Consider the following 27,039-nt stretch of genomic DNA (forward strand, 5'->3'; position numbering starts at 1 on the left):
CAGCCTGAACATACATCATCAGATTTTGCTTTTTATGGTAACATATCATTCGCAGCTCTTACATGTCAACAAAGCAGATGAAATCTAGGGCGTAGTTGACAACCCACAGGCCGATGTTCATGTGAAGAAAAGCTGCTTGGAGGGTCACTGTGAAGGCAGCTAGGATCGCCACAGCAACTCGGATGGCTTCCCAACGCTTGAAGCATGTTCCGTTCGGGATGAAAGCACGACTAGTTAGAAAAAAAGAGTATGTTTAAATAATTACAAATAGTAATTCATACTTAAAGTTCAGCACATTGAGCAATGACAGATACTTATAAAATGGTTTTACACAATGTAAAAAAATAAAGAGAGAAAAATAATTACCCATTCAAATGTTTATTCCTTTACATTACTTGTAAAATCACTGCTATGTTTCATGATCTTATTCATTGGAATTTTTTTTACTTTTTGTTCTGAGGAACAGTTATATTTGCACTCAATTATAACTTTAGTTTTATAATACAGTATGCTGCAACTATGCCATCCTTGATATTGTAGACATTGACAATTCTATATGTATCAAAACCTGTGTTCTGGTAAAGGACTATCATTACAAGAGACAACACACTTCTTATTTCATTGATCAATGGTATGCGGTGTTTACCTCATGAGAAGTTTGGCAAATAGACGACTCAGCAGGCTGATCTCCTGAAAGGGTTCCTGGAAATCTTCACTTTTCCTGAAAGAAAATTTTACAAAAGTACATTGTGAAATATCATTAACATTTAACAATGGTGTTGATAATGATGATTACAAGAGAATTATATATCATCTTCATACTATGAAATATCAACAACAGTAATCATCATGACAATGACAGTTCAGGATGAAGATTATGAAAATATGCAGAAAATTACTTTTCAATCAAATCTCTCTTTCCTGTGATGTCCTTCGTTGTTTATTATGCATATGTATAAAGAAAAGTTTTTGTTAAATCCACTAGACCATACAGTAATTAATACAACTAAATTGACCAAGTGGGTGTCTTTGTAAACAAACCAGTGTTGTAGTCAAGGCTCAAACCTCCAAGGCCAAGGCCAAGGCTTTAATACCCAAGGCCAAGGCTTCAATAACCAAGGCTGAGGCCAAGGCATGGAAACCCAAGGCCAAGGCCAAGGCCTGAAAACCTCAAGGCCAAGGCCAAGGCATTTCAATTGTACAATATATGGAAAAAAATTAAACAATGCTTAGGCAGCATAGATGACACACAGGACCAAATGTATAAAAGGTGTGAGCGAGCAAAATTTTTTACCCTTGTACATTTAAAATGAAAATAATTTCATAATAGATCATGTAGATTTAGACATAAAAACATTTAATTATTGTTCTAGGCGATTCACATTGCAATAATTATTATTACCAAGGTGATCTGATCCTGGCATGCCCATTCTCAACATATGTCTTTCTCCTCTACCTGGTACAGGGGAGGCAGAATGTATTTTTTTGTGGGGGGGGGGAGGTCAAAGCCAAAAATGCACTTACAATATAAGTCAAAATGAGAATTTTGGTGCAATTCAGCAAAGCTTTTTTAAGTGATTTCTAATTGATAAGACAGATATTTTTATCTGGCTTTAATTTCCCGCTATAGAAAGCATAGCGAGCAAGTGGTTTTGAAAAAAAAAATTGAAGTTGTAAAACTCGATTTTGGGTCAATTATGGTGCTAATCACTGTTAAAAGGGCACCCTTGCGAGATGTTGTAATAAGATGTAATAAGAAATGAAATTTAAATATTTCGAGCTGTTTTTGTTATCATGAAAAAGGTGTGCATCTTACTAAACAAATTAACGCGAGCACAAAACACAAGCTGAAATTTTTACTAACCAGAAAAGGAAGCTGTTCTGGACTGCATTTAGTGACTCATAAATAGGATACATACTCACCAATCAAATAATGCGAGCGCAGAGCGCGAGCTCAAAAATTTGTAATATTCTGACCTAAAAACTAGACTTTCTAACCATTTTTTTGTGTTGAATGCGAACCTTTCTTAACAATAATATGCAAACACAATCCAAAAGTTGTTGATTTTGAAACCTAAAATTTTGCTCTGTATGCCATGCTTGGCCCCTCAAAATTTTTGGCTCATCATGCCATTGATGCCATAGCCCATCTGGAAATGACGAAATTGAAGTCTGTGTTCAAGTTTACCGAATCTTTTCAGAATATCATTAAGACTTAAAACATTCTTGTTGGTCAAAGAAAATAATACAAGGAAAACCTAATGGAATAGAAATCAACCTTGTTATCATTCTTTAGAGTAAGCTATTTTTAAAGTATGAAAATTGCAGTCAGATCTGTCAGAATGATTCCTGTCATAAAATCACTATAATCAGTGGTGTACCGTGGGTCACGGCATTGGGGGCACCAGCAAAAACTTGGAACTGCCTAGTGAGCTCGCAAAGCGTGCCCACTTGCCAGGTATACTGATCTAATAGAGATATTTTTATAAGGACAGTGCCGATAAACGGACATGTATCTCACTAGTCAAATAATGCGAGCGCGAAGCGCGAGCTTAAATTTTTTGATATTCAAACCTAAAAAGGGACATTACAATCAATCTTTTGCAATCATGATACGTACCTGTCTCGCTAAATAATTCGAGCGCGAAGCGCGAACTAAAATTTTTGTAAATATTGACCCCAAACAGGAAGATTTTAAGGACTATATTTTAGGAATCTTATCTATTTAGATTATACACATCTTACCATTGTCATTTAATGGGAGTGCTAATAAACGCTTGCTGATTTTGTTAGAATTACACCTACACATGCACATAAAGCACTTGTAATCATGATTAACATTTTCATCTCACTAATCAAATCTTGCGAGCGCGAAGCGCGAGCTGAAAATTTAGGAAATTCAGACCTGAAGAGGGGCATTTTAAGGCTTGTTTGTAGGAATTCAAGAATACGTACTTCATTAACCAAATTTTTGATATTCAGATCAGATAACAGAAAAAGGGACATTATAAGGACTCATTCTAGGAATTGATGGAGAGCAGACATCTTTCACCAATTCACTACTGCAAACGTAAGCACGGACAGGAAATGTTTTATATTAAGACCTTAAAATGGGACAATCACTTAAAGTATTCATGAAAAAGAAGCATACTATTGTACATGTAAAAGAATAACTCGAAATGCGAGGAAATATATTAGGTAGTTTGGTGTATATTGACTTGAAAACGGGAGGTTTTAGTATAACAGGATTATATATCTCGGTAAACAGACAATGGGAGCACCAGGAACAATGAAGACATATATGCCCTGAGCCAATTATGTTTCATTTATATGAAAAAAATGTTTCTTATGTAATGTAACATAACATAATTATAACATTATAATGAACATTAATGTCTTCTTTCCCACTACGTTTCTCTTCCTTTCTCCCTCTTTTCCTCCTTTTTTTTAGTCAGCCGATGGGGGGGGCACGTGCCCCCATGCCCCCCTGTAGTTACGCCACTGACTATAATCCTAATCATAATTATTGTCATTATTATTGATATTGTCATTATCCTTATTAGTCATGATTACATCATATTACCAATAAATAATATTAATTTTCATCACTTCTCTTTGTTACACAATTATGTGATGATAATTGCAATTGATGGCACTGCTAAGTACACTTACTGCTTCTGCTGCTGCTGACTGGTAGTATTTAGTGTCATTAGATGTACAGAACAATTGAAACATTTATAATTACTTTTATAAAACAAATGAAAGTACAAAATACAAAATGCCTTGAAAAAGCCTTGAAAATGCCTTGAAATTTCAAGGCTCAAAATCCTCAAGGCCAAGGCCAAGGCCCTCTCAAGGCCAAGGCTTGAATGTTCAAGGCCAAGGCTTTGAAAAAATAGGCCTTAAGGCGCCTTAAGGCCAAGGCCGAGCATCAAGGCACTACAACACTGAAACAAACTGTAGGGGAAGGCGGGGTAAGTTGAGCATAGGGGCAAGTTGAGCCACCAGCCCCAGGCCAATAATGAATGAGTCAGACATTGTGGTGGTGTCATGTATTGATGACCCATAGCATAACCCCTAACCCCACCACATTGTTTCCAACTTTGAAACAAAAACTATTTTTTTAGAGGGAAAAATGTGAATTTCAGCCAAAAAAGTAAAAAAGAGTGTGAAATAGATAAGTGCTTTATAAACACACACGTCTTTAAATATAATAAGACATGATAACAACATTATTAGTCCAGGTATGGATCTTCATTCTTGTCATAGTCTTTTATATGATGGATGCATAATAAATGTGTGGATACAAAATTATCGCACTAAGTTCGGACTGGGGTAAGTTGAGCCAAACGGCATGGGGCAAGTTGAGCCATGGTAATTCCTATGGTAATGTATCTTAAAAAACAAACAAACCATAAAAATCGATTGAAATGCAGGCTGAAAGGAACAAATTTACATGACTGCTCTTTTCCTTTTACAGGATGTTAGTATTTATAGAGAATTAGCAAGTGAAAAGACTTTAAACAAAAAATTGACATGCTGGTTCTCCCCCCATACATTTTGGACATAGTTTTTGTGGCTCAACTTACCCCAGAAGGTGGCTCAAACTTACCCCATATATGGGGCAAGTTGAGCCATTTGACATCGGTTTTTTCAAAGGTCACGATGACTTTCAGTGTTGGGGTAGAAAGTTATATATAGGTGGAAAATATTTCAGAAGAATGAAATTTCAAGGCAAGGTAATTATTTTGACAAGATTATTAATCATATAAATTCTAACATGCAAAAAGCAAAAACTGTCACAACTTACCCCGCCTTCCCCTATTGTTCTATTTGACCTGATTCTGGAGGATTGAGTTTTGACATCGGAAGCGGAGTGTCAAGACTTTTTTGGCCCTCATCGCTAGGATTCAGTAATTAAAAAATCCCAGAAACTTGGCGGTGAGGAATTTGTGCTCGAGCCCCCACTGTCAGAGATGGTCCAGGCTTGATTCTCCGGAATCGTTTCAAGCACACCTCTCTGAAATACATAGCCGATTACATCTTTACGCTCAAAACTTGATCCTTTATATTTTGTTATAATTTTTTTCAAAATGCTGCTTATATTGTGATTTTTTTTGCTATATTTACCTTTGTTGCCCAGCATGTAATTTATTAGTTCATGACCTGGGGCCCGTAACACAAAGCTTAGCAATGATCGTAGAAACATTTTCTACGATTGATTGCATAGACTACAATGTGCAATCAATCGTGAACATCAAGCGTACGATTTATAGCTAACCTTTGTCTTAAGGGACCCTGGTCTTATTTATTTTATATTATGTATACCCCTATGTTCCTTGTTTGATTTTGAATATTGAATAATGTGATAGAAAAAGAAAGCCATGATGATTCTCTGACCATTGAGACCATCCCTTGTAGACCAAATGGATACAACCCACCCAAAGACTGGATTGGAATAAATTGGGAAAGGCTTACTTGTCAAAGACCTTGATAGAGATATCGACAGGTCGGAGGGACGTGGCAGCAGGGTAGAGAGACATGTCTTCAGTATCGTCTTCATCTTCAGGCTGCAACACAGTACCAGCAACTGGCAAACAAAAGGAGTCAACATAAGCATGATCATCATCATGCACTAATCCGAAAGGTATTCATTTATGCCTATCTACTATGCACCTTGAGCACTATAAAGAGAGAGTTTGGCACTTGTATGTATGTATTATTACTTTGAAAATATTCATCCCATTTCTCTGAGACATGAAAGAATGACCATAATCCAGACCTGACAACCTTCTACTAAAAAAAGGTATTCTTAGAAGGAAAAAAAGTATATTTCAACAAAAAGAGTATTTTTAAAAATCGCCAGCTTGTTCTAGTGAGATCGGTGAATAAACATGTGAGATGACTCTACTTGAAAATTCACCCTTTTAAACATATGCTCATAGGCAAGAATTTACTTGTTCTTTTCATGCAACAGGTTACTGGCCCGACAGTGATTTTTACTGGTCTGGGACTGTCCCGGCACTAGTGTCACACGCTGTGTATAAAACATACTCCATGATCGGAAATTTTAAGAATACTAGGGCATTCACAGCAAAAAAAGGGGAACAAATACTCTAGACGGGAATGGTTGGCATGTCTGATAATCCATGATTTGAGTGTATTGGATTGAATGAGGAAACAAAATCAGATTGTAATTTTACCAACCCAGATTGACAAAGTCTGTTCATTATTCTAGCTGTTTGAGGCACAAGAAAAGTGTACCACATTGAATACTGTTCATGCAGAGTTTGCATGGCTCATCACTTGAAGGATCTGTTATATCAGTAAAAGATGTGGGTGACAGTGCTAACTTACCAAACGGGTCTGCTTTCTTCTCTTTGGATGCATCTCTAAGCTCTCTCAGATGGCCTTGATTCCTGGCAGCATCCGAGAATTGCCTATCAATAATAAAAGGGTACACAATGAAATTAATAATTTGAAAAAATATAGAATATAATCACAATATTTAAGAAACATCCCAAGTCAATGAACACAACTGATGATGAGATGATGAGTTTCATGGAAATTTGGGAAGGTTATCAGTATGTGCCATGATGGTATAGTATCTGGGTAATCATGGTAAATGCTTTAATTTTTTTAGGATCAAAAAGTCAAACTACCAGGGAATAATTTTCCTGGTATCACAGTGCAATTTGCTCCACGTTTTTGAAAGAGTGCTATGCAGAAAGTCTTTTGTATATAAACTCTGAATATATCAACTGTTTATATGCTGTAGAAGGTGCAGATTCTCATCAACTAGTATTTGTGATCAAATAACAATATATCCACAAAAAACAGCCATCACCTAACCACATTTCCTATGACTTAATAGAGAGCTCTCAAAGTCCAAACAATAAGGAGGCTAGGAACTTACTTCTCAATCAGAGGGAAAAACTTGAGCACCTGGTCAAGATCCACTCGCTTCAGCATCAACAACTCACAGTAAGATGCTGCACGCACCGTGGCCGTGCGGTAGTCCCCAAAGATTAGGCCCACCTCGCCAAAGTACTGGCCAGGTCCAATATTGCTCATCACACGGTTGCCGTCTTTGGACAAAACCTGGACAAAGAGGTGACAAGAAAAGACAAGTATGACAATATGCAGCCGATATAGATGTTCATTTGTGACTAGCCATCCCGACACCAACAGTGAGTTGCCTAAAATGAACGTTAAGACTATTATTGAGCTTGAAAAGCCCTTCCTAAAGCGTTGATATATCTTGTCAAAATTGATCAACAATGACCCTCACATGTATTTGAATGAATGGAGAGGAAAATCATTGAGGGCATAAAAAAAAGAGAAAATGATGTTTGAAGTTTGGAGTTCACTCAAGCATAGATGTACACACATTGCAATCTCGGTGGAACTTCCAAGAAGTGTGCAAGAGTTTGTGTCAAGGACACTCTCATTTCACTTTAGTTTACAACTTCATATTTTTGCAGTAAGAAGTATTGCTATTTTAGATTAGCTAATTTATATATATTTTTTTTGCATTTTGAAGACCAAAATTGTTTAGTCTAATGACAGAGAACCTTCATGGTAAGTGACTTATGTTGGTTTTGTCATTTGAGGTGGCTGGTCACATTTGTTCTACATAAATTGAATTCTTCCACTTGAACAAGTACCATACAGGTGCAAGCGTTCACGTTTTGAGGGGTCAAACTTTGATTTAATAGTTGTTTCTTACCTCACAGGTACCTCTTCTAATGAAGTACATCTCGCGGCCCATATCCCCCTGATAAACAACCACATCACCAGGCATGAAGATGAATACATGGAGCTTCAATGCAAGCATGCGTAGGAAGTTGGAGTCACACTCCTTGAACAGTGGCACCTGTGAAATTGACAATTGATTGTTTGATTGAGTGATTTTATTTCTCATGATAAAAAACAATACAAAATATATACATTCAAAATATAAAACGTTAATGATTGAATTACATAGTAATCAGGTACATGAATTTGAGATTATAAAAAACTTATAAGAGAAATATGGGAAAAACTAAAAAGCTACAAAGAGCTTGAAAGGGAAGTCAAGTCATTCCAGAGAATTCAAAATATGAGAAAAACATACAATGGCTGAAAATTAAGATGAATACTTATAAGTATCGACACATGTATTTCCATGCACAACATAATGATGCACAGCAATAAAAAATAAATTTGCGATAATTTAGAGGATTCAAAATCTTGCAGTATTAATCGAGCACTTCTATGAGTTGATTCAACAGTTCACAAACACTCAAGCCTGCAATCTCCAGATGAAACTTATTTTTCTCTTAAATAGATCATATGGAGAATGTCATGATGGCATAAGACACTTCCTTTGAAGTGCATTTCCGAAGCTCTTTAAGGAGAGCTGGCAGGCTTATTAAACTTTGTTTTCAACTTTTTTAATCAGTTAAAATTCGATGAGCCTGGATTTCCCGCTGAAACACTGTGGTTCAGGTCAAAACTCATCAAATTGGTTATGAAACTGTATGCACTATCACAAAGTCTGAGTTGATTACCTTGCTAAGTGTCTCATGTACATCTTGGTATGCGATATCCTGCTGAAGCTGAATAGGCATATCATGCATCACACGCTCTCCACCCGGGATCGCTTCTCCTCTGAAAATGAATGATAGGATGAAATAAGAATGAAGGTGAAGTTTAATTCTATATCAATGCTTTACAAAAATATGATAAAACAGTCAAACCTGTCAGCGGCCACATGCATAAAACCTGCCCATAATGGCCACCAAAATTGCCTTTCATTTGAAAGCCACCTGTTTATAGTGGTCACTTTTTCTGTTTGGGGAGTGGCCTTAATAGACAGTCACAGATTTTGACAGTACAATATCTTTGCTCTGAAAGAAAAAAGTTAGTTCCATCTAAAAGTCACCATAATTCACAGAGACGTAGCAACTACCTGCCTATCAACATGCAGTCTCATCTTACTGTAGTGATCAAAGACCCAATCATCGATCACATCAATGTAATGCACGATTTTGATTAGTTGAAAATCAAGTTGCGCATGATTTTTAGAGTTGTGGTTGATTGCAACTCTTTCTGTAACGGACCCCAGGTCACACCACTGAGGAAGGCTGCACTCAGTAGACGAAATTTTGAGGTAACTCTTCAATTTTTTTGTGTGTTTTGCGATCAGAAGTAAAACATTTTGTTAGCCTTATTTTGAGTGTACCTGTGTCTTCTAAAGACAAGACTGAGATAGTTGATAACCCTCTGTTGTAGATCTAGGTTCAGATTGTGTTTCTTCATGAAATCCTGCACGGCAAACAGCTTCTCCTGGAAGCCCACTCTGTAGAAATAAATCAAAATCAAACAATGTCATATCAAAAAGTCTAACAAGTGCATGTACATGCTCTACATTCATGACCATACATGATTCAAATTGTTTTTACAATATTTGGCCTACAATAAATATGTCCCAGTATTCTCAATTTCTCATTACGAATTTCACTTTAGAATTTAGGAACAGGATACATTATCATTTGGAGGCCTAGTGCGTTTATTGCACTGGACACTCAGGAGTCTGATGATTTGAAGACAGATTTCTGTTAAGTATTTTTTCTGCTTTTCAAATACTTCTTTTCTAATTATTTTTGCTAGAGGGTAGTCATTTTAAATCAAAAGAATCAATGGTGTTTTTGTTTTGGCTATTACAAAGTTTGTTTTCATATTTTATTTTTTTAATTCCTTTATTTTTTATTTTATAATAATCAATGGCTAATGCTATTGTTAGGTCCTAATTCTTGATGTTTAATTCCTTATTGTTGAGTAAAATATTTAAATCATATAGTTTAAATGATTCTTTTAAAGATATCATGATAAATAAGTTTAAACTGAGACTGACCTGGGAGCATCTGAGTTTGCCAGTGTAGCAGCGATGGATGAGAGGCAATAGCCGTAGAGGAGGAGTCCAACAAGCATCGCAGCCAGGGCGATGGCGCGGCCGATGGTCGAATGCGCGCTGATGTCTCCGTAGCCCGTAGAAGTCATCGTAGCCGCGGCCCAGTATAGCGATTGAATGTACTCGTGGGACGCCAGAGTGAAAACCTCCGCCTCCGCCGGGTCGGCGACTGGAGCGGCCTGCGCACTGTCGTCGCTGTTCGAACATCGCGAGGGAGGTAAGAATAATTTTTCAGGATTAAAATCACAAAACTGACATCAAATTACCCATTGATAAGAGACCAACTAACTCATCAATAATTCATAGTTCACTCTGACCACTTGCCAGTAATCTACACTTGAGAAAAGAACTAGCAATTCGGCTGCAATCGGGTAGTAACTTCCGCACCTTTTACGCAATGGAGATTCCAATAATGTTCACGGTCATCTGGTAATCACCTTAACCGTGGGAAGCGGAAGTCGTCTAGGTTGTATTTTTTGTAAACAAAGTGTTTGGTTTAAAATTGATTGGAGGAGTCCAAATTAAAAAAAAAAGTGAATACATGAAAAATAAAATGCAGCAAGAATATAACTAACTTGACATTCCACAACCAAGGTCTCAGAACAGCTCCAACAGTACATTACTTAATTAATATATCATTCAAATAAATTATTCAGTATTTTGTAAAAGACTATGTTCTCTACAACTTTCGTCCAATAGAAAGCGACCTCGAAAGTATTCGCAGAAATGTGCGGAAGAAAGATAGTTTAATAGAAAATCTTGATTTTTTTTCATATCATGCCATCGCTTTGTGGATAAATTCTACACCATAAAAATCAAATAAATTTTCAAGTGTAGCAAACAAAATGACATCCCGCCTGCCCAGGCAAAAGGACACTAATAATATGCTATTTGGGAAATAGTCTTTTCTCCCCAAAACAGCTATTAAATTTAGGGAGCTAATACACTTTCCGAAATGTAGAAATATATTTCAAATAAAATTTCCAGAAAAGAAAAGAGTCAAATCATACTTACCTATATTTTACATTTCAATAATTAATAACAATGAAAATGAAATGGATAATGCCAATTGTAGCAAAGGCTAAGAAAACTAAATTATCTAAGAAGCGCAAGTTAGAAAGGAAATTTGATAACTGTAAATATCTAAAATGCTTGTTTTCTCGCAACCTATGACAGGGATTAGTAAGCGGCGAATATAATCTATTGATCTATATCTAGAAGCCTGCAGTAAAAATAGCCAAATTCATATGATTTGCGATAAAAGACAAATGAACCGATATTAGGTTAAAGAATTAATATAGCCAACTCATTTTGCAATAAAAGACAGATTAACTATTATAAGGTTTAAAAATGGACATGAAAATAATGATGAAAATAATCCCATGGTAGGTATACCCGATCTAAATATATATATTTTTTAAGAAAGATGAATGAATATGTTTCCTTTTCTCTATGGGGTTGTTTTGTTTTACATCCTTTTATCATAACAAAACAACAACAAAAACCCGTACCAAATAGATCAATGATAAACAAGCGGATAACCAAATAAACTTTATTAACAATAACATTAACAATAAAATTTTTAGCTATTCTTTTAAAGTCCTAATTCTATAATACTGAAAAATACAGAGAATCCAAAATTGAATTCAAGGATACTTGCATTTAAAAGAAATATCAAATTCATTTCATAATAGAAGTATAAACTTCTATAGACTTTTTTTAATTTACACAATTTACAGTGTTTAGGGACATGTTTCTTTTTCATGATATTCATACTAATGACGATAATGATAATGTCGATGATAATGATAATGAAAATAATAATTTTAATGACAATGAAAAATAATAATGGTCACATCAATTCCATAATAGTATTGGAGATCGTAATGGTATTTCTTTCTTCTTCGATTTATGGACCAGACACACAAAAGAAATCAACTATCCAGCCAGTCAGATGAGAAAAAAACACTCTAAAATGACGATTTAGGACAAATATCAGACGGGCAAAAAATGGGCAAAATGTTTTGATGAAATTTGAAGTAAAGCCTGGTGTCCCAACATTGACTGTCTTGACTTTGCACATGACCACCATGACCACAATGAGTTATGATAGTATGAGTTATCATTGTAAATTCATTGAGTAAGTTGCGTAAAATTTAGACGAGGTTCTGTATCATCGAAGCGAGGTCCTCGTAGTACACAACCATGCAAAGAATTTACTGCATACATGACCATGACATGAGATTGCTAATCCGCATAATGTGTAAGCATTGTGTGCATGGAAAAATGATCATCTTAAATTATAGCGATGGATTTACGAAAGTATTAATTCATGAATACGTCTGCCGTTTTATTTTGCTGGTATACGGTGATAATAAAGAGTGATACTGAATGACACAATCACATGATTACTTTGGCTTACATGTATGTTTTTTAATAATCTTTTGTTTCTACAAATATTATTTTGTATTCCCATTACCCTTTAAATAGCCCACGAAATACAAGCTTGACTTTCTTAGTGGTCCTCTTCATCTTCACAAGAATATAAATCACAATGTTCTATTATCGATGTCATATATTCATAAACAATTATGTATTTAAACTGTTATGATTACACAATCTCGTTTATCGTATTGATTTGTACTTAATCGACTGTATCTACTTTCCTTGAGACGTATTTTTGTGAAAATCAAAAATAAATGAAATGATTTTTAGGATATTATTGGTATAAGTGTTTTTGTTTTAATAACACGTAACGAAACTGTTTATAGATTAACGTTATCCTACTTAAAACAAATGTAATAACATCCTTGTACAGGAAAATACACAAATAATAATTACTGGCATTGCTTCACATGATAACTTTAAATTCATCAGAATGATATGTCTAAGTCTACACTAAATGCACAATGGAGAGATATATAGGGAAGTGTAGGCTTACTCGTAAACCAGCGGGAAAAAAGATCATGCCTTCTCCGTGATTTTGAAATAAATGTCAAGACAAATAACACTGATTAGCTGATTTTCTTGTATTGATGTTTTTTTATATATGACTGACAAGCAGGTGAATATCCACTCTTTGTTCGATTTTTCAATTATATTCTGATATCATATTATTATTCTTTTTTATATATTTCATTCCTTTGGATTTCTAAATTTCCGGTAAATAATTATGCGGAATATTTACCTTACGAATTATATTCATCCACTACATCTAATTTGATTCGCTGGTTTTTGAGTATTTGCCTTTACTCTGGTTTTCAAGTTATCAGAAAATTACTACTAGTATATGAGGTGTACATGTACTATCACCTCCCTGCAAAAAAAGCTTCATAAATACACTACACATATATTATATAACGTAAATTTTAACATAGGAATGATTACTTTGAATGGTAAACCAATTATGCTACTAACTCTAATGATGATCTATCAACTACTGCTACAGATATTGTACTAAATTATATAATTTTCCCCGATGATGATGATGATAATGAAGCAAAATGCAGCTATGCAGCGAGATTGTTGCAAGTTGCGAAAGATGTTCATGCTCCGAATATAAAAAGCCACAATTAAAGTAGTAAACTAACAGAAGAAAACTACAAGTGATGATTATTTTCCAAGTAAAATTAGAAGAAGCATCGTTTGGTAGCTAAAATATTTACTAATCAACCATTCCGCCTGCATGCAATTTAACTTGCCTCTAAACTGACCGTTTAACTAACCGTTGATTTTAAAATGTTTGCTTTTTAGTCGTTGTGTTCAAAACACGAGGAACTTTAGATTTTTTTTAATGTGATCAAGCTAGCTCATGTGATGGACATAATCTAATTACAATTTTGTATTGGTCCTAACTAGAAGCTTTGCCAGAGTCTCGAATTTTCATCACATTTTCCTCCCTACATTTGTTGAAATTTTAATTATATCTTCATCGTTTTATAAATTGCTTATACCAAAGACCCAGAGTAAGAAATAATACCATACAATATCCATAAGCAAGACAATCAACCAAATATATCTTTGATAATTACCAGTCCCCGGAAGAAAATAAGGATATATTCAAACGTTATATATTTAGATTATAAAAAAATTCGCCATCATCCAAAGCCTAATATTAGTAAACTATTAGAATAAATAGTTTATTTACGGTCATATTTTTGTAAATAATATGATACCGGTACCTTATACACTCAGAATTAGAGGCAAGTTTTAGGAGGTTAAAGCAGCAATGATAGAAACCCCAAGCCAGAAAGAGAAAGCGAAATACGTGTGAAAAAAAAATCATACATAAAAAATACCAAACCATTCATTTATGCTAACCTCGTCGACCCCTTACTGTTGAACACGAAATGTGCATCGCTTTTGAACATGTCCACTTGACAGCTTCGTGGCGTAATCCAAGTTGGAAAAGGGGCGGGGCACAGATTAAAGGGGGAGGGGAAGGACACACACGAGGGTAGTTACCATAGTAATTTCACAAGTGGGGCATGTTGTTTACGAGAAGGGCGGGGATTAGTGATTGGACGATAGGGGGTGTTAAAGAAACGCGTAGTAGAAGGAAAAGTTGTAAATGGGAATCAGGAAGGAATTACACGCACAAAATTCGGGAGAAACGGGTATCATCGGGTAAGCATTGAAGAAACAAAAGGGAGAGAGCGGGGAGAAACATGTTGTATTATAAAGATTAACAAGACAGGAAAAGAACAAACGTTATTGTCAAAAATTAATTTCCAAGTGTTATTTACACTGATTGTTCAAGTCACGAACACCGAATAATCCACTCAACAACTCAACAAAACTATGGTGAGGGTTCGTGAGCTAGGACGGGTGGGGCTGCAGAAGCGAGTGCTTGAATGAATGTGTTACCATATTGTGTGGTGAGTCGTGGGCTTACATTATCACAATACTAGTTAGACCACATGTCATGTATGTAATTTCTTAATAGGAAGGGGTAGAAGGGGTGGGGCGGGTGATGCTCTATAGTCATGCAGAACATGGAACAAGTGAACCATAGAGATGTGGGACCGCATGGCTGGGGCAAGATCCAAGGGTCGGGTGGCAATCTATCATTGTAAGAGCTCATATTAAACTACAATGTAGACTCGGTTCAATATTTCTATCCCTTTCTACCTAACGTATAAGTTACAAAATGATGTAAGCCTAGACATTGTCGGGTTTTGTCATATACACCGTGTATACTGAACACTCTAATTATATCATATCAACACAAATGTATAATATTCAAAAGAAGATTCTAGATGATATGGAATAAAGACACACTATAAAGCAATGATAATTGTGCGGAAATATATGAGGTGCTCGAATAAATGAAGTAGATCTATAGTTTAGTTTTGGGAGACGCTGCTGAATATATGAAAAGGATCGCTAATGTCAAATTGACTAGAACTGAATCTGTTGATACAAACTACAGTTCAACGAATAAAATATCAAAATGAGAAATACAAAGGATGTTCGTTGTAAAACTAACAAAATGTATGAAGAAAAGTAACCTGTGCGCGTGGACACAAATGCAACGAAAATAGCTAATAGAGTAACATGTAAGAGGAACAAAATGTATGAAAAAAAATAGTTGGTAGGACGAACTACAATGATATTTTGCTGTTGATTTCTATCGAAGAATGAAGAAATAAATACAAACTTTTTTTAACTCTGATATGGTCAACAATGTCTAGATCTGCTGTATGAACAATAAAGACATTAAGCACTTATGATTTGACACAGTCACGTTTTGAATTACATGTACAACATCATCACAAAAAGAAGATAATCAACTTGTCAAAATTCTGACAATTTATGACCTCATCAAAGAATGGAGACACAAAAACACTGAATGGAAAGAATGAATAAAATGTCCTAAACCGAGCTGACCCTGATTTTTTTTTTATATTTACAATTTATGTAAGTTTAATTTAAGCTAAAAGTGGCGAAAATAGCGCATGAAATGGAACAAGAAAGAAGGAAACTAATAATCAGCACCGATTAAAAACTATGTATGTGCCACAAAAATTTCATTTTGTGGTAACTAAATCGTAATTTGTTTTTATTTTCATTGATTTGAGACAAAAAAAGGATATTGAATTTGTTTGGACAATTAAAGGAGACCGATTTTCTTGGTAAAAAACAACAACAACGATAAACTGGCTTTCAAAACAGAACATAAAAGCCGATTATAATGCCCTCTTTGCATGGATATTGATATTAGATTTAGTTTTCAAAATGTGATACCACTCGGGAAATCCTTAGATTAAAGAAAATGAGATGTAATGTTCCAAACACTCATGGCAATGTTACTTTATTCACAATAATTAACTTCAATCACCAATTTGATTGATTCGCATATGGCACTTACGAAAATCCGAAAATATCCGCGAACAACCCAACACAAGGAACCGCAAATAAAAGTGTAACTTCGCGGGGCACCCAACAAATTTCACACGAGCGCAAAACAAACACGCGGTACAAAGCTGAAGATACTGGTAAAGGTTAACGTAACTTGTAAGCGATCGCAAATTTCAATAGCAATTTTGAATTATAATATCAATTTCAACCATACAAAAAAGAAATAAAAATCGAAAATCAATGGTTGTAGACTTATAACTGATTTTGAAACTATTTACTGATTTTCAAGTTTCTTGCAACAAAATGTTGGCTCTTTGGCTCTTCTCCGAATACCCGCGGTTGCTCGCGCATGTCCCAGATATTTAGATTGACCGTGTCTCTCTCAGATTCGACAATGACAATGGCGTTCAATCAACATGAATGAAGTATACAAAGAAAAAACTTGCAGGACTGAACCAATCTTACATTTGTAAGCAAAAATTGTTTTAAAAAAATAATAAATCAATAAAAAAAAATAGGACATAAAACGAAACTAGAATTGCAGACAAGACTGGACACACATGACAGAATGAACGCAGATGGTGATAGGACTAGTACTAATACATGTATACATCTACGTTTAACGAATGTCTCAAAATATACATTAGAAAGGGAAAGTTATAAAATCGTCTGAAGTTTGATTTGATTTTTGAAGGCTGAAGCTAAGTTCACGACGAATATTTTGTTTTAACCAACAGAAGATCTCCGAGAAAAACAAGTCTCCCGCAAGTTTATGAAAAACATATTGACAATTGTACGGTGGCTTTCCTCTAGAATTTGCCTTTGTGACTTAAATTTAAAAGTGTAGTGTTACTGAAAATGATTTGCCGTTTCCGGTGGCACACACACAAATGTTTAGTAATTTGCTTGAAGAGGATTTTATTTTGCCCATAATACATATTGCTTACTCTTTTATTCAAAAGTACAAATTTGATTAATATCTAAAAAGTGTAATGGAGCTTAAGCAACAGGGCGGTGTTCATTCTACAATTCTAAAGAATATCTTTTTTTAAAAAAGCATAGCCATTGTATTCATTTGAAATATACCCTGCTGCCTTCAAGTTCCAGAAGAACTGTTTAAGAGCCCTCTTGTTTTTGGTGGTTATTATAATTTGTATAGGGTCGAGGGTACTACTACACGCATTCAAACGAGTCTATCTGGGGAATGAGTCTCTTAAATATAAGTTCTAATATAGCTATTATGTGGATACTTGGACAAAAAATAAGGAGTCTACACATTGTTTTGACACTGCATGTTGATACAACATGGGTTTCTACAATATGCGTTGATAAAACCTACTAATGCAAAAGCAACATGGATAACATACAAGGCAATTCACAGCGAAGCGGCAACTATTTTGGACGGCGATGCATACCACAACAGCGTTGTACCACGAAGATGCTACGTGAATCACATACATATGTAACAGTGTACAGAAATATGACGAATAAAACATAAATAATTGGCAGATACGGCATTTACAGTATTAAAATATCATTGATAATAAGTACATAATTTTTTACCACCATGACGTGACGAATTTTGTCATAATATCTCATTCCTTTAATACTAAACGAGAAAGTGTATTCCTTTCAAAGAATACTATCTTCATTTGCTTCTAGATTATTTAATTTGTTTACTCATTTATTAATACATGAAGAGAAGTCTTGGAGACTCAAACACATGCAAAAATACAAATTATTATTGTTAACGAGAATAAGTTGCGCATTAATTAGATGTATGATGATAGAACATGATTAAACTGAGGCGAAAGTATGATATCATAACGCGACGAAGAGTATTTATGGAAAACACGTTGTGAAGTCCATGCAGAATAAAATGGTGGACAATAGGAGAATTAAATAAATCTCTCACACGTGATATTGGATCTTACTTGAGGAAGCGAAATTTCAGAAGAATATTCTCCGCACGGTTGTTCCCGAACAAAAGTATTGATACATGTTACAAACAGATTCTTTTCAACAGCAAAATTATCATATATTTGTAACTTCCCATATTCCATATGATGCTACGACGGTACTATGGTGAAAATCACATCTAACTTAAAGAATTAAGCTTAATTGATTATACAGCAAACTAAATACCAATTAAACAATTTTTGTCACATGTTGTTTGCAATAGCCATAAAGCGTATAGCAACATACTAATTTATAGACTATTTTAGAGCATCGTGAAATAACAGAGAAGGCAACATTTTTTGCTTTTTATGTTAATGCTTAAGAATTGCATTTAAGTAAGTGAGCGGATTGTTTAAACGTATTTCTTTAGAACCAAGAAGAAATGAGTTCAATAGAGTAATCAAAAGTAATGAATTGTTGTTAAAAACACTGAAATCTAATGAGGGGGGGTAATAGATAACTGGAACTGAGGGTGTTCGGTGGTACCAATGGTGATATCTATCACGATATGATACAATTACAATTGTGAGACAGAAAGACCCTGTATCGCGAAAATCAATTATGGTATCATTGACATCCAGTGATAACTTGTATGACATCATTGCTTTTGATTGGTTGTTGAGCATTGTATCCAAGGTAGTTACTACTGGATGGTCAAGTTACCATCATAGTGACTTTCACTCACCATGTTCATAGGGGCTCCATTTTCTCTTATCTTTTTTGAGGGGATCCATATTAACCAATCGTGTCCAAGGACAGGAACCTATTTGTTACATAAAATCATCCCTAGATGTAGGCCTATGTTTTTTTTTTATTCTTCTCTGAATATGTGGCCATTTCAAGGCAAGAAGCTATTAAAGATAACAGAAATCAGCTGTACCAGATGTACATATAGTATATGTTATATATTATATGGGATATTCAATTGCAGGTATGGAAATCGTAAAGTCAGGTGTAAAAGGTACCACGGATTTATTGTACCATGATGGTATCTCGGGTGTCAAACGGTACCATGATAGTTAAGTCAGCAGGTATAAGGGGATACTTACTTGCCGGACGGGCATGCGAAGAGGTACCATAGACAGGCACTCCAGTGGGAGAGAAGAGCAATGTAGATGACAAATTTGAAGAATCGGATGGTTCCAATGTTGACGTCAAGGTTCTGCTCCAAGTTCTGCAGGTAGTTTGGAACCTGGGTACAAGGACAAATCCTAGAGGCGTGAGTATATTTTCAGTAAAAACTTCTGCTGGAACTGTTTTGTTTGTTTTTTTAATCAGTAATTCTTGCTCAGTTTTTTATATCTTTGTCACTTAGAGAAACCCTGACGTGATTCTGAATTCTTACATCAATTTTCCACTAAATTTTGTCACTTCTCTAGAACTGTTTTGGTTTTGTTTTTTTTTTAATCAGTAATTCTTGTTCATTTTTTATATCTTTGTCACTTAAAGATACCCTGACGTGATTCTGAATTCTTACATCAATTTTCCGAATTCTGATGTGCCTCAAGAAAATGTCTTTCTAAAATGATTAGTCCATTTTTTCTATTTCATAGGAATTATTTAATGACTTTTAGCCGTTCATAAACTGAAATAAGAATGACCAACATTGGGTGTCAGGTTTACAAAAAAATTTATCTAATAGAATTGCCGAGCTTTGTTATTGAATCTGAACTATTTGTCTTATTGTCAGATCCTAAACTCTAGTGAGTGCTTAGTCTTTGTACCTTTGAAGATACTTTGTTTTTTCTTCTATTTTTGATATTTTTGTTTTATTCAGTTATTTATTCAATTATAATTATTACATTATTATTAGTAGTTAGTAGTAGTATTAGAAGCAGTAGTAGTAGCAGTAGTAGTAGTAGTAGTATTAGTGGTAGTATTAGTAGTAGCGGTAGTAGTAGTAGTAGTAGTAGTAGTAGTAGTAGTAGTAGTAGTAGTAGTAGTAGTAGTAGTAGATATATACAGTCCGACCTCTCTTATCCGGACACGTTGGGACCAGCACCAATCCGGATAAGGGATTTATCCGGATCTGGGAGACCCAATATTAAATACACGCAGCTGCGTTGCCGGCTGCCTCCCCAGGCCACCGGCGGTAGCTACACTGCACTGTTGTAGTGGGCGTACGGTAAAGACAATATTCACTGCAGAGTCAGTGCAAATTATAGGCAGTGTTTTTTATTGAAATGAAATTGATCGATGGCCAAAACGCTTGGATAATTTACCTGCTAAAAGGACTGAGGTATACATCGAGCATACTTCCAAAGAAAGTGAATGACTCGATGAAACCAAGTTTTAAAATTAGATCATCACGGCGGGTATCGCAGCTTCGCAATGTCAGCCATTGTTCCACTGACTGTAGGCTCAAACATGATAGATGGCGCTGTCCGTATTGAGGCCTAAAGTTAGCTAGCAAGACATGTGGTCTCACAGGCCTAATTCATTCCCCATAGACTCATGTGTTAAATTGGCACTTTAAAAAATTCATAAAAAATAAGGATGAAATTCGGGGGTCGAATGTTTACTACCAGTGGATAGGATTTATATCTGGCAATCCATATCTGACCAGAAAAGGGTCCCTCGACCGGCTCATTTCAAAAATAAATTGGCGTGTTTGAAGACACCGTCGGGGGAGCAGATTCATCAACTCAAACAGCAAAATGGCCCTAATCCTTCCGCCAGTCAAAATATAGTCCAAAATTGGTGATATTTCTTCCCAATTAGGGAAAAGGAAGTTCAGTAATTACCAAAAATAGAATCAGTGTTAGATGTACAATCATATGCATACACTTTGTCAATCAGCCATATCAAAATAAAAAAAATAGCAATGGGTTGGCTCGAATGAATATCTATGGGCTACCACTAGTAATTAGGCCCGTGAGACCTGTAGGTCTCACAGGCCTAATTCATTCCCCATAGACTCATGTGTTAAATTGGCACTTTAAAAAATTCATAAAAAATAAGGATGAAATTCGGGGGTCGAATGTTTACTACCAGTGGATAGGATTTATATCTGGCAATCCATATCTGACCAGAAAAGGGTCCCTCGACCGGCTCATTTCAAAAATAAATTGGCGTGTTTGAAGACACCGTCGGGGGGAGCAGATTCATCAACTCAAACAGCAAAATGGCCCTAATCCTTCCGCCAGTCAAAATATAGTCCAAAATTGGTGATATTTCTTCCCAATTAGGGAAAAGGAAGTTCAGTAATTACCAAAAATAGAATCAGTGTTAGATGTACAATCATATGCATACACTTTGTCAATCAGCCATATCAAAATAAAAAAAATAGCAATGGGTTGGCTCGAATGAATATCTATGGCCTACCACTAGTAATTAGGCCCGTGAGACCATGTGCTGTTTTTCCCGCGAAGCATAAAGAGAAATGTGATGAAATGTTTGCGCTGCACCCTGATTTACTGGAAATTATCATTCCTAAAGTTCTTTTGGTGATTTGGGTGAGATATTTTCATGAAAAATATATTTGGTGTAGGGTGACTATGTTGGGAAATATATGTAATCAGAGTGGGTTTATGTATAGGATTGAGTTTAGATTGAAATCTCATTTCATCACGTACCTGTACTAGATTTAAAAAAAAAATCTTGGCAAGTGTGCGTCCGGATAATAGAGAGATCCGGATAAGGGGAGGCCGGATATAGAAGCAGTAGTAGTAGTAGTAGTAGTAGTAGTAGTAGTATTAGTCGTAGTATTAGTAGTAGTAGTAGTAGTAGTAGTAGTAGTAGTAGTAGTAGTAGTAGTAGTATTAGAAGCAGTAGTAGTAGTAGTAGTAGTAGTAGTAGTAGTAGTAGTAGTAGTAGTAGTAGTAGTGGTAGTATTAGTAGTAATTTTGCGGGGGGGGTTAAATATCTAAAATATCCTACCCGCCAGCACTTGATAAGCCTGTTTAGAGCGAGTAGATAGAGGGCGTGTGTTCGTTTGATTCCAACGGGTAGGAGGAGACAGAACAGATCAAGAGGAAGGATGGCCACCACATCGGCAACAAAACCCCAGCTCCGTACGTAATGGTCCCGAATGTAATGGAAATCCTTGAATGTACCTTTTCGGAAAAAATGGAGATGTGAAGGTCATAAATACACTGTTCACAGATTATTTTTCGTCTCTTTAAAAATATAAAGCTGTATCTACTTTGATGCTTTTTACTTATCCATGATTTTGGAAAAGAAGCTTGGTTTTTTTGAAGAAACAACTTAAAAAACTTTTTTCCTCTTTGATATACCAAAGGCGTTCAATAACATAATGCATTTTTACCAAGAAAAAAAATATATTAAACCAATATGATGCTGGAACAATGAACTGCATGAGGGGGAATAAGTCATTGTTTTCCTTTTTTTGCTTCCTGCTTTCTCACTTTTCTGATTGGGTATTGTATGTCTGGTTTCTTTTTTTTTCTTTTATTATTTTATGTTTTTTTAAAGACATTTTGCCTTTTTCGTGATGTACATTTTTCCTATGCCTTTTTTTCTGACCTTGATGATATGTGAATACTGTATGTTATAGAAGTACATAGGCCTAATCGCTTCTCTTCACACAACCTCAATTATATTTTACCGTTTGGCGTAGTGACAGCCGTTCGCAGTCTTACTACGATATCAATGACGAGCACGAAGTCCATGAGATACATGTGTGTGAGGAGAATCAGGTTTTCTGTTCCTTCATCATTTCGATTCTGGTTGGCTGTGATGAAAATAGAGATGAAAATATTTTCATTTTTTAATTTGATCAATAATAATGAAAGTAAAAATGTTAAATATGTGTGAGCACAATCATCGTACATCCCTGGCTAAGAACTCAATTATTTTTTTTCCAAAAATACTCAATAACTTTATTCACAAACAAACAATGAATATTCATTTAATTAATCTTTTCATGTAAAAATTGAATTAGAAAACTTTAGAAGTGATAAAATATGTTTTGAATAAATTTTGAAGAGATGAAAATATAAAACTGATAAAGGAAAGCAAATTTGCCGGGAAAAAAGTTGGTGACTAAAGGCCCTGATAAATCGCCGACGGATACTCGTCATGCTTACAACATTCTGTTTTAATCCTATATAACTCAATCTGTTGTAGACAAAAGCATATACACTCAGGATATTTGAAGTAAACGCCTCAGTTCAATATTACAGATAATGAAATGAAACAATTAATCATCCAATTTGGGTATAAGAAAAGTGAAATTATAGCGGTCTTGCAGTATTAAACTTTGGTAACTCCAACTCAGCATACCGATGAAGCTGGCGCAGTAGGGGTATAGGAAGGCGATGATGAGAGTGACAAGAAGAACAAGAAGCTCCCAGAGCCTAGCGAATCGTGAGTTTGGTAGAACCACTGTGTCTGTGATCAGAGATTGAATGTCATCCCATAAGATACGTAAATGACGTCCAGTACGCTGTGGAAATAACAAGCAAAAATGGAATCAATCATGTAATTCAGCAATCGATTAATTTGCTTGAATTAGGATTGTTTTAGTCCACTCAAAATATAAGATATCTTTTTTCATCATTGTAATTGAAAATGTATTTTCAATGTATTTCTTGGATTTCATGTACCTTTAGTTACATAATATGTAATAATTGGTATCTTATGTCACAATGTCAGTAATTGCTCTAGAAAATTCAATTTGAAACCATGAAACTTTTTAGAATTTGCCATCTTGTTAATCACTGTTATCAGATAAAATCTGAGCGACATACTGAGGGTGAATTTCTGAACTGTATCCCGTCTATCTATTCTATGTCTGGTTATTTAGCAGTTTTTGCTATATTGTTGAAGAAAGGCCTCATCGTCTACTTGTTATATTTTTTTCCATGTAACTCCATTATTTCTGACATCATCCAGTCATCGCCGATTTTAACCTACCTCTTCTTGTTGTGTATAATCTTCTGACCATCTGACATAATTTCTACTTGCTTAAATTAACCAAATCAATTGTAATGGTATGCAAGTATTCATGATTTTACCAATACTTACATTAGGACATATCAATGAATTGAAATCAACCAATCATCAGCACTGCTATTTCCAAATGCAGCCATTTACTTTTAGAGTTTTACCGCTCTCTTTTTAATTGATAAGATTAATTTCCTTAGTCTAATCATTGCGAACGAAAGTATTGGCATGAATTTTGTTAGTTTCAGTGTGTATTTGTAAGTTAATATGCAACGTTAATATCTGAAACAATTCCAGTAAAACATATACACCTAGAACATTAACAAATACAGACTATTTTTTGTCATTAGGTTGAAAGGATAAAGCAAGGATATACAGTTAACATCGAAAGCATATTGAGAAGTTAATTATTCTGTGTATTATCGGAAAACCACACAAAATGTCGAAAGTAGAGTAGGAAAACAGAAAATAAGCATGCAGAAGTATACTTGATTTTTTATGTAAATATAAATAAATATATCTATCTACATGACACACATGGACAAGTTAAACGAATGACTGCAAAGAATTTAGCTTCAAAGTGTCAGTATGAAGATGAAGAATAACTTTACAACACCTTTTCACAATGTACATAAGAAAAAAAAAACATATTACAGCTTGTATAAAGAGAGTAGCGTCTTCGTTTGTTTGTTCATGTTTTTCTTTCAATGTTGAAATAATTACTTATATTTGATGGATATGAATACTTGAATATTCATTAATTTTATTTCTTTGGCTAAAAAAAATAATAATAATACCCAGGTACATGTATACAAAGCTTTGTTCAAGCAGAGATGTACATGAAGTTATTTACATAATTGTATAGAATATACGCATTGCAACAGTGAATGGGGGTAAAATTAGGATACACATATTATATTAGCTCTAGTTTGAAGGTGCATGAAAATACTGAATTAGCACTTGCTTGAAAGGGCTTGTGGATTCCAATCATGAATACAACGTTCGGTATAAGACACAACGTGTGACACAAGGGATATTGGCGCCATGCCTGCCTGAGTGCAAATTGTACGGTGATAGTAATTGGATTAGGGAAGAAAGTGGGCTGGGCTTATGCGACAAGAGATGCATATCACTACACTGATTGGATGAAAGAGAAAATACGGGTGGAGCTTAAGCGATGAAATGTGCACATACACAGACAAAAGACATTCTTTGCACATATCTACAAGGATTACTACAGTGCTATAGGTACTGCATAAATACAAGATAGGAAAATGTTTTGTGAAAAGGGTGACGTGACAAGCTTTGTTTGCGAGATCGAAGAAGCTGAATCTCGACTTTGGAAGCAAGAACTTTCTTACCGATGGTGTCATCCGAGCCGGGCTGTGCTGATTAAGGCAATGTGATAAAATGTCGTACGATGTCAATAAAAATGAACAACTGAATGGACATTGAGCTTATCATCTGCTACTGAAAACAGGGTTGTACATATACTTACTTTAAAAGTTATTTACACGATTGATTTACGCAAAAAGTGTTGATTATTATCATTACAGTAATTAAATACAATTTTATTTTTCTTATCCGTTTCTATTAATACCGGTATATCTTTTAAGTAGCCCCCCCCCCCCCGATAGAATAAATTAATTAATAAAATCTACTTAATAAATAGATAAATAAATAAATGCATGAATAAATAAATAGATAAGACAAAACAATAAGCAGAGGATCAAATTCGATCATAACCAAACTTGATGAATGAATTCCTCAAAAAAAAAAGATACACATGTCATTCATATTATTTACCGGTATTTTATGTCTCGAGAACGCTCCAAGACAAATGCCGTTTATGCTAATGCATACGGCAAAATAACCGATTTTAAGCAGAGTTACCACTCCCTTGCTTCTGCAACTAGTTTGATTATTTTGATATCAAAGCATTGTTAGTCTACTGGCATTTTTCTACTCGTTATTTCACACTATGTTTTGTTAAGAAGTATCAAAGTCAAGCAATTTTCTAGAAACCATGGAATTTTTTTGGATAAGTTAATAAAACTTAACCCTTTTTTCTGAATTCGTGTGTACGACTTTCTTTAAGTTCTTCAAGTGATAGGGAAATGCAGTGACGAGGATATCAAAAATTGTTTCAATCAATTTTGCACCATTTGAAATATGGGGTAACGTTACGAATGCTTATATGGGGGTCAATCGGGATGTATTATTTGTTGTTAGTCTTTGTTTGAGGCAGCCTGTAAGCAATGCATGATGTTAGAATTACTTCCTGTTATGTTAGGCTAATCAAAGAGGGAACATGATCCGATAATATGGGGGTATGAAAAACAGCAGGAAAAAAATAAAGGTGAGACAGAGACAAAGAAAAGGGGATATAAGAAAATCAAGAAACGGAATCATAGTACACGCCTGACATAACCTACCTCAACTCTCTCTCATACACTTATACTCAAAATTGCTAATGTTCTTCTCCGTTGAAACGAGATCTCAACTCTTGGTTATCATCATTAGCCAGAATTATACTAAAATATGTGTTTTTATCTGTCATATATCCCCGCTACCACAAACAGACATACACACAGAAATACACAACCTCGCGCACCTCTATCCATACAGTTCTTTTGCATGTCATTCTCTCTTTTTCTACTAAAAATGTATGAAAATAATGAATTACAGAAGATTTCACACCCTTCCTTTTGCGCCACTGCTACATGAGACTCAACCAGGGGCCTGAAACGATTTCTAAAGAGGTGCTGGTTTGTTAACAAGAAAAGATTTTACTCCAAAATGAAGGGGATTTGGGTCATAAAAAAATATAAAAAAAAGTTTTCCCTAGCTAAATAAAC

At 35.0% G+C, this 27,039-nt stretch overlaps 1 protein-coding gene across 1 annotated transcript in view; it reads right to left on the reverse strand.

The window, feature by feature from the left end:
* The window catches only part of LOC121416831, a 68,413-nt gene that overhangs the window by 24,389 nt on the left and 16,985 nt on the right, over positions 1 to 27,039 (reverse strand). Inside the window, exons 11-25 of the mRNA XM_041610345.1 lie at positions 25,543 to 25,569; positions 23,519 to 23,681; positions 22,842 to 22,967; positions 22,154 to 22,329; positions 19,324 to 19,466; positions 14,276 to 14,338; positions 9,899 to 10,150; positions 9,227 to 9,343; positions 8,553 to 8,652; positions 7,730 to 7,876; positions 6,917 to 7,101; positions 6,358 to 6,440; positions 5,479 to 5,590; positions 647 to 721; positions 63 to 230 (exon numbers count right to left, since the gene is read on the reverse strand). Of these exons, the coding sequence (XP_041466279.1) occupies positions 63 to 230; positions 647 to 721; positions 5,479 to 5,590; positions 6,358 to 6,440; positions 6,917 to 7,101; positions 7,730 to 7,876; positions 8,553 to 8,652; positions 9,227 to 9,343; positions 9,899 to 10,150; positions 14,276 to 14,338; positions 19,324 to 19,466; positions 22,154 to 22,329; positions 22,842 to 22,967; positions 23,519 to 23,681; positions 25,543 to 25,569 (1,937 nt within the window). The remainder of the gene's footprint in view (positions 1 to 62; positions 231 to 646; positions 722 to 5,478; positions 5,591 to 6,357; positions 6,441 to 6,916; positions 7,102 to 7,729; positions 7,877 to 8,552; positions 8,653 to 9,226; positions 9,344 to 9,898; positions 10,151 to 14,275; positions 14,339 to 19,323; positions 19,467 to 22,153; positions 22,330 to 22,841; positions 22,968 to 23,518; positions 23,682 to 25,542; positions 25,570 to 27,039) is intronic.

This window comes from Lytechinus variegatus, chromosome 6, assembly GCF_018143015.1.
Source record: "Lytechinus variegatus isolate NC3 chromosome 6, Lvar_3.0, whole genome shotgun sequence".
In the NCBI taxonomy this organism is placed as follows: domain Eukaryota; kingdom Metazoa; phylum Echinodermata; class Echinoidea; order Temnopleuroida; family Toxopneustidae; genus Lytechinus; species Lytechinus variegatus.